We start from the raw sequence: 12,822 nt of genomic DNA, 5'->3' as shown, positions 1-12,822 counted from the left end.
GAACATTCATGCTATGTTTAGTTTCATTTCATTCAGTGGTTCTCAAGAAGAAGTTCAAAATGTAAAATGTTAATGACGACGGACGACGATGGACGCCTAGTGATGAGTAAAGCTCACTTGGCCGGTGAGCTAAAAAAGATCAAATTTTTCAGTCATAGACTTTAAAATATTGGATGTGTACAAGAAAATCACATCTCGAGACAGTCCTTTAACCTCACAATCAACAAATAATACACTTCATGCTGAAATAATTTATTGGATACCGTACTTATGACATAAATGCAATATCAACAATACTTGTCAACAGGAGATTCAACTAAAGTCTTATCCACTGTTTTACTTTTTATCAGTATTTACTTTTGGGATACTTAGTTTATAGGTGGTCTTCTCTAAAAAGTTAACCACATTTAGTTTTTTGGTCTTAAGTTAGGGTTGATAAGGTATTATGCTTTTCTTTTTAAAAGATGTTTATTCATCAAATAATTAAAAATAAAATTTAAAATAAACAATAATACTGTGGATTACCAATTTTTAAGATTTCATAGATATAGGTGAACATCAAATTTCTTATAGACTTTGGCAAGACAACTAGTTAAGTTTCCATGAAAAAACATTTTTTATTAAATCCATGCAAATTGTTACCCTGGAAAATAAATGAATCCACAGTAATGAAGTATTGTCAATAAAACAATACAAGTAAGATTTAAAAACCTCCTATTGAATGAATTATGAAAATAAATGTTCACTTATTACTGGTATTGATAACATACCAATAAAACAAAAGAAATTTTTCAATAAACAATATAATGTGGATTCATTATTATTCGTTGGATACCAATTTTCGTGGATTTCGTGGGAAGGAAGAAGCCATCAATTTTAATGTTCAACGAATTACAAATTTGCTGTATGGTTATTTGAGACTTTTGGGATTCCACGAAATTCAAATATCGACGAAAATGCAAGTTTTTATCAATCCACGAAAAATTGGTACCCACGAAAATAAATGAATCCACAGTAAACATTATCATAATACACATGTGAATTTATAGACGACCCACAAAACTCATGCACTTTCCCGAACATTTAATGTTATTACATCATAGTAAGAAGGAATTGCTAAAAGATATCATTAACACTAAATCACCATGGGATAATTTGTGCAACAAATTCAGAAAATTGAGATTTTATATATGTGCCAATTTTTATTGGCAAGAGATGTAATATTTGTGAACTTGAAACTGTAAAATAACCATTAACTTGTCTTTAAAAAAACAATTTATCATTCATACATTTCAAAATCTAGGTTGGAAACTCTTGCTAAAGGGAGATTACGTAAGATTTAAAATTGTTTAAATTAAGTTATAAGTATAAGCTTAGAATATTTATATGAAAATTATTAAAGACTGGAAATTTTCTCAACATGTTTTTATAATGAAATTGTATCTGTGGTCAACCAAGATCGCTACAGAAATCCATATAAAGTCTCAAAAGGGTCCCAGGTCCTACACCATATTTTCTAGACACATCTTAAAGATTATAAACAAACTGAAAGAACTGTAAATTCAAAAATTATTGTTGGCATTTTTTATTCTGATTTTGTCATTTTTAATGTTTTCATTATTGCAAAAAATCTTGTTAAAATCATATTTTTTTTAAAAGGTGAATTAAAATTATTGCAATAACAACACTGTCACATTTTTTGCAATGATAAAGTCATTGCAATAACTGATTGATTGTTTTGTTTCTTAATGTCCAGTGGCAAATATTTCATGCATGTTCAGGACAAGACATTACAATAATTTCTGAATTTACAATTATGTCAACAAATGTTTTAGTAAAAATCAAGAGTTCCAATTACATGTATATAAGAATACATGGCAGTGTAAGAGAATAAATCATTAGACCATTTAATAAATAAATGGACAACATAACAAAAAATTACCTGGATTTCACATTATTGGATTCAAAGAATAAAATAAACAAGAAAATAGATAGATATATATATAAATAAACTTATGTAAATAAATATTGCCTGGCTAGATATTCCCTTCAATTGCATAGCCAAGATACACTATAGCTCAATCAAAGGAAATAACAGTTATTAAATTGCACTTAAAAAAACAGTTTCATAATATCAAGAAAAATAATAAATGGATTTCAATATTTTAAACATAACAAAACAAAATCACATATATTATACATAACAAACATGGGGTATGTATAATAATACATAAAAAAAATGGGGTATGCATAAATATATACATAATAACAAAAGATGATAATTTTTACAAAATCCTATTAAATATATCACAACTTTTTTTATGTTTCCCCAACAACCTGTTATTTGTAAAATTAAATATATATACAAATGTAAAAGTATGGATTTCTTGTGTAAAGAACTATTTTTTTCAAATGGACCCTCTTGGAATTAAAGAACTGGAATGAAAGAAATCCACTTGAATGAAAAATGTCCAGTGGAATGAATTTTCATTATAAATACATCTCAGACAATTAAAAAAAAATGGAATTATGTAATGATATGACAAATGAAATTTTGGGAATGAACTTTAAATTATAATACTAATTGGGGTATAAATTTATCAATCTTTTTGTTTAAAGTGACAATAAAAATTGCCATTTCTTCATTTAGAGATATATAATCGAGCCCCAAAAAAGTTGCCTTGGGCTATTCAAAAATTGATCCTTGTTGGAGAAATGGGAGGTGTTCAAATTTATTAATTGTGGGTTGAATTTTCCTTATAATTTTGTTAAAATTCTTAGTATTAAATAGAAAATTTTATGTTCTGGGTAAGAGGATCTAGAAAAAAGTGCCTCTTATGTTCCACATGATTTTAATTTCTTTGCTTCTAATTTTGAGAAGTTTAAATTTCATGATTTCTGGGTGGAATCTGATAACAGAAATAATATACAGAATAGTGATCTTGATTTTGCAATCTCATCATACAGAGGAAATTAGCTAAATTAAAACAGTTACAAAATTTCCCATTTATCATTTCATGCAAAAATATCTGAAATTACATTAAAAAACAAAAATATTGGAATTTGCAGTAAAAACAAACTAATATGAAATATGGAATGTACAGAACAAATTTAAGTAGTATATTTCAAAGACTGAACAATATGACAAAAATAGTCTGAAGAAAGGCAGACGAAATCTGTTATTGTCTCCCTTGAGTAACATGAACAAGATGTATAACAAAAATGCCCTATGGGATCTTGAATTTTAAAAAGCAAACAACTATTAGAAGGAAAATAACAAAATACATTTTGGCTTAAGGATATTAACAGATCATGCTTGTGACTTTTTGTCAGTTATTCGGATTCCTCTGGTTTTATCCATGTAATGCCATTTAAGGATTTGTTGGTAACCTGTTTTAGTCTTTTTATAATTTTATTATCAGAAAAAGAACATGGAACAATCTTAATTTTTCAATAATACTTGAAGATCTAACCTTATCATAGAGATTATCATCAGACACAACAATTCCTTATCAAATTTGTATTGCATATGCCTTAAAAACCTACCCTTTGACCTAAAAATAAATATTATGTTTCCAATTACATTTGTAAATTGAATACATTGATTAGTCTATCCTTTCATTTTTAGTCATGGTTCAAAACCTGATTTGGTCACATGACCGTCAACACATATTTCTATTGGCTTTGCAAATATTTAAGGATGTTCTCTACTCATGTTTTTGGAATTTTTGCCAGATATTCGGAATTCTCTGTTTTTTTCCCATGTTTTGCCACTAAACATATTGCCAGCTTACCATTAGTTTTCTTTACAGAATTTTATAACAAATCATTAAAAAGGCCATATTTGAAAATCATATAAATTCCTTGTTCTTTTTTCTGTAGTTTTGAAAGCAAAATTGTCCCAATGTTAAATGTATGAACAATATAGAGAGAATAATTTTTAGTTCCATAATTTATATTATGTCCATTTATTACTGTCTTTTAAAAAGCTTGTTTTTTCAAAACAGAGTAGCGAACATCCTTATGTACTACCGACATAATATGAGTCTACATATAATGTTTGTGATTAGAACGCATCTTTGATGTTACTGAACGGTCTGACGGCCAAATCTACAGGGAGTCTGAAGTTGATTTTGTTTAAGCTGTCAAGAGCCTTGATAGCATCATCAAATCCTAAAAATAAAGAAAATATCTTATCAATGCCTATTATAGCTTGCTATTTGGTGTGAGCTAAGGGTCCATGATGAAGACCTACAAGTGTTTACTTTTTACACGTTGTGACTTGGATGGATAGTTGTCTCATTGGCTCTCATACCTCATCTTCATATCTTTTCTATATTTATATTAATAGAGAGAAGATACCATGGGGTAATCCTATAATAAACAAGAATGTGTCCATAATACACAGATGCCCCGCTCGCACTATCATTTTCTATGTTCAGTGGACCGTGAAATTGGGGTCAAAGCTCTAAATTTGCATTCAAATTAGAAAGATCATATCAAATCGTAGGGAACATGTGTATTATGTTTCAAGTAGATTGGACACTCAAATCCTCAAATACTGGGGCATAAAAATAGACATGGCTAAATTTAAAGCTGTATCAAAGATTCAATTGGTTAGATTGTGCAGATTGTTTCTTAAACAAAGTGACATAAAATAATGAAAAGTTGAATTCTCAAATACGATATACAGTGAAACCTGTGAAAACCGAACCCTGATAAAACCGAATTTCATATCAAACCGAACAATTTCTAAAGTCCCGTAACATTTCTCTATTAATTACCGTTAATTTAACCTGATGAAACCGAATCCTGCTAACACCGAATTCCGAACGACATTTAAAGTCCCGTTAGTCAATGTGTATCAAAAATTTACCTGTCAAAATCGATCGATAGCAATCAAAACAATGTAAGTATTTACAACGATATGCATGAGTGATTTAACAATCATAGGCCGGCAGAGGATCCCTTGAGGGTATTCAAAATTTTAATTTAATAGTGAGTTGTTTTTATAAACTAATTAGCTTGTACATGTTCACGAATGCAGTGTTAAAATGGAAACTCCTAAGAAAAAACGTAAATTCGACCAAAATGATAAACCTAACGGAACAAATGATTTCAATGACCGAGGACTTGATTGTAAAAAGCAAACTATCTACACGTCAGACAACATTGGATAATTATTTCTCTTTACAACGAGACCGAATAACAGTTTGAACTTGCACTTTATTGATCATTGAAAATTGTAATTTTGTTTTTCCTGCATCCATAAAATAACTTTTTGATATACATTGTATTTTATTCTATTTTATATTGAAACCTGTCATCTGTTGTATTACTTGTCGTCCGTCGTCTGGTGTATTATTTGATGTCCGTCGTCAGTGTCTAAATTATTTTGTTGTCCACTTCCTTTTACCTCCACAATCCGAACAAAACACAAAGTCCCATGGGTGTTCGGTTTGGACAGGTTTCACTGTACCTTAAATTTTTGTTAAGTTTACAATCACTTTTATCAGGCATCTTTTTTAGAAAAGGAGTTAAGAGATAATTAAGTCAGGCACCCGTATGTACAAACCTGTTCTGGCGACGTAGCTCCAGTCTTGGTAATAATTGTCTATTAAACTCTGTGTACGGAATAATAACTTTAACCATGTTGGAAGTTTCCTTTCACTGTAAAATAGAACATTATTGTCACTATATTGTAAGAGAGCTTTAAAATTAGAATCTTTCCAAGATTTTAATGTACTATCTTAATTACAAGAGACAAAAGCTTTAAAATGAGAATCTTCTGTGTGTTTTTGTTACTAACTTTACTACAAGTGAGATAATAGCTTTAAAATGAGAATCTTCTGTGCGTTTGAGTGACTTACTTTAAATGCAAGTGAGATTATAGCTTCAAAATGAGAATCTTCTGTTCATTTGAGTGACTGACTTTAATGCAAGTGAGATAATAGCTTTAAAATGAGAATCTTCTGTGCGTTTGAGTGACTTACTTCAATGCAAGTGAGATATTAGCTTTAAAATGAGAATCTTCTGTTCGTTTGAGTGACTTACTTTAATGCAAGTGAGATAATAGCTTTAAAATGGGAATCTTCTGTTCGTTTGAGTGACTTACTTCAATGCAAGTGAGATAATAGCTTAAAAATGAAAATCGCTTTAAAATGAGAATCTTCTGTGCGTTTGAGTGACTTACTTTAATGCAAGTGAGATAATAGCTTTAAAATGGGAATCTTCTGTTCGTTTGAGTGACTTACTTCAATGCAAGTGAGATAATAGCTTAAAAATGAAAATCGCTTTAAAATGAGAATCTTCTGTGCGTTTGAGTGACTTACTTTAACGCAAGTGAGATAATAGCTTTAAAATGAGAATCTTCTGTTCGTTTGAGTGGAGTATGAGATGAGATGACTGTATCTATTGCACCAAGTAATGTCTGTTTGGCAGTAATGGCTTTCCCTCCCACGATGTCTAAGTGGAATGACTGAGACAACATTCTGGCAGGGGATTCATTGTATTCTTTACCATGCTGAAATAACAATAAATATGTAGATAAAGGGTGAAGGTTGGTACTCATCTTAAACGTTTAAACCTGCTGCAAATAACAATAAACATGTAGACAAGGGTGAAGGTTGGTACTCATCTAAAACGTTTAAACCTGCTGCAAATAACAACAAACATGTAGACAAGGGTGAAGGTTGGTACTCATCTAAAACGTTTAAACCTGCTGCAAATAACAACAAACATGTAGATAAGGGTGAAGGTTGGTACTTAACTAAAAACGTTTAAACCTGCTGCATTTGTTTGCACCTGTCCTAAGTCAGGAATTGGATATTCAGTAGTTTTCATTTGTTGATGTGCTTCTCCTTTTTAATATAGATAAGATCATAAATTTTCCTGTTTTAATGGTTTTACACTAGTAATTGATGAGGCCCTTTATAGCTTGCTGTTCTGTGTGAGCCGAGGCTCCGTGTTGAAGACTATGCTTTGACCTATAACGGTTTAATTCAATAAATTGTGACTTGGATGGAGAATTGTCTCATTGGCACTCATACCACATCTTCTTGTATCTATTATCTATGTTATAATCTAGGTACAAGGCCAAACAGAAAAAGTATTTGTGTTCACTGTACCCCTACCATTTCTTAAGGTTTTTGACTATTTTTTTTATTAAACACTGTTAGTCACAATGATGCTCCCATAACCCAATGTAAAAAAAGATAGAAAAAATTTAGAAAAAATTCTACCTACCCTAAATTTATTTTACATGTAACAGTAAACAAACATATAATACATATTCAAAGGGAAATTTATTGGGATATACAGTAAACTACTTTCACAAGAAATAATGTCACTAAAATGTAAAACTTCTGACTTCCCTTATATAATTACATTTTCCCGCTTTTCAACGAATAGCGGGAAACATTTGTATTAACGATGCGTATGAATTTTCTAATTTAGTCATGTGAAAATTTTCATGTGCGGGAAAATATTTTGAAAGCCTTCACTTTCTACCCAACAGTCAAGTGTCAAGTTTATTTTTACATATTTCAGATATGTAACATTTTAGTTTAATTCATGTTTCTGCTCATGGTTAGTGGTTTTTTGTTACAAATAATTGTAATTCATCTTTATTTATTTTTTTTATACTGTCCAAGTATACCTCTGGAGACGGTCTTCTGAGCATAGGGTTTGGACGCAGGTTTCCAACTTTTTTTCACTACATATTTGGTATTTAATGTAGTTTGACCCGCGTTAACTCGTTTTAGTTGGTTGTTCCTGGCCGGCGGGATCGTCGATGAAAGAGCCTTTGTAATTATTTGGTATTTATATGTCATATATCAGCATTCAGCAATCATGTAATCATGTATAATTGTATTGATTTATTTATGTATTTATGCTTATGAATTATATTTTCAACTTATTAAAATCCGGTGTCCTTCAAGCTGTCTGGGTTAACGGCAATATGAATATATTGTTTTGTTTTATTATAGACTATGTATTCAAGGGGAACCAGATGCTCTGCAGGGTGCAGCTTTATACGACGACAGAGGTCAAACCCTGAACGGTTGGGGCAAGTATGGACACAACATTCAAGCTGGATTCAGCTCTAAATTTGGATTGTGATTAAACAGTTGACACAGCATAGGTTTCTGACACAGAATGAACGTGGTCTAATGAACTAAAAAAAATTGTTTTGCCTTTGAGCAATTCACTATGCTGTTGAATATTAATCCTCTCAAAAAAATGTTTGAAGAAATTTTCTTTTTATTTATGAAATTTCAAATGAGAAAAATTGAACCCCCCCCCCCCCCAATTTTTTTTTGCACATCCCCCTTTCCTTTAATCCAAAACTGATCTCAATTCAAATTTCTAATGGAGTTTGCAACAATAATTACTCATTTAAATACATCATAAAATATTAAAATGTAAAAAAAGTGCTTCTTATGACTGAATTGTTTTAATTTATCATTTGGTAGTAAAAGTGAATATACATTGTTTATTGTATAAAACAATGATTTAAGTTGATTCAACTACTATTCTGGACAAAGAAAGATAACTACAATTGAAATTTCTTGCTATTGCACAATATTGTGCAATTAGATATTTCTTGCTATTGCGCAATACTGTGCAATTGAAAATACTTGCTATTGCACAATACTGTGCAATTGAAGATTTATTGTTATTGTTGAGTACTGTGCAATTGAAAATTTCTTGCTATTGCACAATACTTAATATAATAATTTTGGATCCTGATTTGGACCAACTTGAAAACTGGGCCAATAATAAAAAATCTTAAGTACATGTTTGGATTCAGCATATCAAAGAACCCCAAGAATTCAATTTTTGTTAAAATCAAACTGTTAAATTTTGGACCCTTACGACTTTAATGTAGACCAATTTGAAAACAGGACCAAAAATTAAGAATCTACATACACAGTTAGATTTGGCATATCAAAGAACCTCATTTATTCAATTTTTGATGAAAATCAAACACAGTTAAATTTTGGACCCTGATTTGGACCAACTTGAAAACTGGGCCAATAATCAAAAATCTAAGTACATTTTTAGATTCAGCATATCAAAGAACAACAGGGATCCAATTTTAGTCAAAATCAAACTAAGTTAAATTTTGGACTCTTTGGACCTTAATGTAGACCAATTTGAAAATGGGACCAAAAATTAAGAATCTATGTACACAGTTAGATTCAGCATACCAAAGAACCTCAATTATTCAATTTTAGATGAAATCAAACAAAGTTTAATGTTGGACGCTTTGGGCCCCTTATTCCTAAACTGTTGGGACCAAAACTCCTAAAATCAATACCAACCTTTCTTTTATGGTCATAAAACTTGTGTTTAAATTTCATAGATTTCTATTTATTTTTACTAAAGTTATGGTGCGAAAACCAAGAAAAATGCTTATTTGGGCCCCTTTTTGGCCCCTAATTCCTAAACTGTTGGGACCTCAACTCCCAAAATCAATACCAACCTTCCTTTAGTGGTCATAAACCTTGTGTTTGAATTTCATTGATTTCTATTTACTTAAACTAAAGTTATTGTGCAAAAACCAAGAATAATGCTTATTTGGGCCCTTTTTTGGCCCCTAATTCCTAAACTGTTGGAACCAAAACTCCCAAAATCAATCCCAACCTTCCTTTTGTGGTCATAAACCTTGTGTCAAAATTTCATAGATTTCTATGCACTTAAACTAAAGTTATTGTGCGAAAACCAAGAAAATGCTTATTTGGGCCCTTTTGGCCCCTAATTCCTAAAATGATGGGATCAAAACTCCCAAAATCAATACCAACATTTCTTTGGTGGTCATTAACCTTGCGTTAAAATTTCAAAGATTTCTATTCACTTTTACTAAAGTTAGAGTGCGAAAACTAAAAGTATTCGGATGACGACGATGACGACAACAAAGTGATAGCAATATACGACGAAATTTTTTTCAAATTTTGCGGTCGTATAAAAAGGTTAAGGTAATACATATACGAAAATTAGAAAAATAAGAAGGTGTTCATAGTACAGGGAAACTCCACTGGCACTATTATTTTTTTTAGTTGACTTGAAAATTGGGATCAAAACTCAAATTTAACATTAAAATAAGAAAGATCATATCACAGGGAACATGTGTACTGAGTGTCAAATTAATTGGACTTCACTTCATCAAAAGCTACCTTGACCAAAAACTTTCACCTGAGCATTATATCTACATAGCATTCATCATATGAACTTGATTTAAAAAACTTAAAAGAATAAAAAAAGTGTCAAATCTAACTAAGGTAAAAAAAAAAACTTGCCCACAATCACTTGACACTAATTCTATCAATTCAAATTCTTTATAAAACTGTACAACTCAGGTTGAAACTCCTTATGTAATAAGAAAAAAACCCACTAACCTTCATTTCATAAAACTTGATCAACAAATCCCAAGCATGCATTTGTCTGGTTACCTGCCCTGACCTCGATGGAAAACATCCCCACGGTACTACGCTCGTACTCTGTCCTATCTACAAAACAATTGTTTGAAAAGTAAATAGAAGATGTGTTGTTTCTTGATAGAAAAATGTATAAACTAATGACATTTTTGTTGACATTCTGTGAGGTCAAGATCAGTTGATAAACATCAGGCTAATACTCATACTAAACCAACTTTAGCTAAGGGTAGTTGAACAACCTTGGCTACAAATAAGGTTATCACACAGTTGGCCCAGGCCTACTGCTTTTTGGGCGTTTAGATATAAGTTCATTTTAACCCTATGGCAATTAATCTAATTTTGAGAGACAATTATAAATATAACATAAATAAACATAATAAAGTAAAATAAACAATAACTTGATCAAAAAAATAAATGAAGAAAAAATTTAACAGTAATTGATAGATTGAATATGAAAAAATATAAATAAAATAGTTGATTTTGTGTTCAGCTTTATATGAAACACCAGATTTACCAAAAAAAATGTTTTGTTCTTAAATGACCTTGATGTCATATTTGAATAAAGAAAGATCAAAGTTTGATAATTTCACAACAATTTATATTCACATTATTTTCTATGTGCAAAGTCCCTAAAATGTAAAGGTATATTCAGGACTCGAACATTTAAATGTGATGCAAGTAAGAACCCTCAATCAACACACTAAGGAGAAATTGTTAACATGCTAATTTACACGAAAGATAACACGTCCCTTTGTTAGTCAAACATGTTTATTTAAATTTCGGTTCATTGATATGTTTCAGAGTTTAGTGTGACTAGTATATGTGGAACATATTGATTAGGATCCAGCTGAAGACCACCTTCGGGTTCGGGATTGTTTACTGTGTTGAAAACCCATTGGTGGCCTTGGGTTGTATTCTGCTCTTTCTTGACACATTTCCTTTGTTTCTATTCTCATTTTCAAAATTTTACCCTTTATTACTTTTTTTGATTTTTAATTTTCTGTGTTTAACGCCACTTTTAAGCAGGGCTATTTTGTGGCGGAAGCCGAAGTGCCTTTAGAAAACCATGACCTTCAATAGGAAAACTGATAATCCGAGTCAATTAAGATTGGAGTCAAGTTCACCCATACAAGCTGGGTTTAGAAACTCACAACATCAATGTTGACTGGCTAGTGATTACACTACTCACTACCGAGGCCCCTAGACCCTTTATTAAGAATAACCTGTGACATACCTCCATAAGTCCATGTTCTATCAAATCTCTAATGGCCATTGACAGATCTCTTCTCACAGTCTGTGTAAGCAAAGCACTGCTTTGTTCTTGACTCTGTATAATTAAAAAAAAAGAAAAATAAGCTAACTTATGTAAATAGATATAGAAAGATGTGGTGTGAGTGCCAATGAGACAACTCTCCATCCAAATAACCATTTAAAAAGTAAACCATTATAGGTTAAAGTAAGGCCTTCAACACAGAGCCTTGGCTCACACCGAATAACAAGCTATAAACGGCCCCAAAATTAGTAGTGTAAAACCATTCAAACGGGAAAACCAACAGTCTAATCTATATAAACAAAACGAGAAACACGTATATATTACATAAACAAACGACAACTACTGTACATCAGATTCCTGACTTATGACAGGTGCAAACCAGATGCTCCGCAGGGCGTAGCTTTATACGACCGCAGAGGTTGAACCCTGAACAGTTGGGGCAAGTATGGACACAACATTCAAGCTGGATTCCGCTCTAAATTTTGATTGTGATTAAATAGTTGACACAGCATAGGTTTCTGACACAGACTGAATGTATTTAAATGAACTTAACATTTTTATTTCTCTTAAAGCAATTCACTATGCTGTTGAATATTAATCCTCTCAAAAAAATGTTTGAAGAAATTTTCTTTTTATTTATGAAATTTCAAATGAGAAAAATTGAACCCAATTTTTTAATCACATCCCCCTTTCCCTTATTCCAAAACAAATTTCAATTAAAATATTCTAATGGAGTTTGCAACAATTACTACTCATTTAAATACATCATAAAATATTAAGATGTAAAAAAACTGCTTGTTATCACTGAATGGTAAAGATTATTTAAATTTATCAGTTGGTAGTAAAAAGTGAATATACATTGTATATTGTATATAACAAAGATTTAAGTTGATTCTGGACAAAGAAAGATAACTCCAATTAAAAAAAATTCTTGCAGATATTTCTTGCTTACTATACTAGACAAAGAAAGATAACTCTTACTTTCTATTCACTTTTACTAAAGTTAGAGTGCGAAAACTAAAAGTATTCGGACGACGACGACGCCAACGTGATAGCAATATACGACGAAATTTTTTTCAAAATTTGCGGTCGTATAACAAAAAGGCTATT

General features: G+C 31.0%; 1 protein-coding gene across 4 annotated transcripts in view; it reads right to left on the bottom strand.

Annotated features, from left to right (window-relative positions):
- Window positions 1–366: 366 nt before the first annotated feature.
- LOC134683435 (RUN domain-containing protein 1-like) overlaps window positions 367–12,822 on the bottom strand; it is a 48,756-nt gene continuing 36,300 nt past the window's right edge. For all 4 annotated transcript variants that reach the window (XM_063542718.1, XM_063542719.1, XM_063542717.1 and 1 more), the window contains 5 exons: window positions 11,674–11,766; window positions 10,401–10,511; window positions 6,333–6,523; window positions 5,576–5,670; window positions 367–4,173 (listed from right to left, as the gene is read on the bottom strand). In XM_063542718.1, the coding sequence (XP_063398788.1) occupies window positions 4,067–4,173; window positions 5,576–5,670; window positions 6,333–6,523; window positions 10,401–10,511; window positions 11,674–11,766 (597 nt within the window). In that variant the 3' untranslated portion in view covers window positions 367–4,066. The remainder of the gene's footprint in view (window positions 4,174–5,575; window positions 5,671–6,332; window positions 6,524–10,400; window positions 10,512–11,673; window positions 11,767–12,822) is intronic.

The sequence above is a fragment of the Mytilus trossulus genome, chromosome 9 (genome assembly GCF_036588685.1).
Source record: "Mytilus trossulus isolate FHL-02 chromosome 9, PNRI_Mtr1.1.1.hap1, whole genome shotgun sequence".
Lineage (NCBI taxonomy): Eukaryota > Metazoa > Mollusca > Bivalvia > Mytilida > Mytilidae > Mytilus > Mytilus trossulus.
The sequence above is the reverse complement of the archived record's forward strand: the minus strand, read 5'-3'. Positions and strand labels throughout refer to the sequence as shown.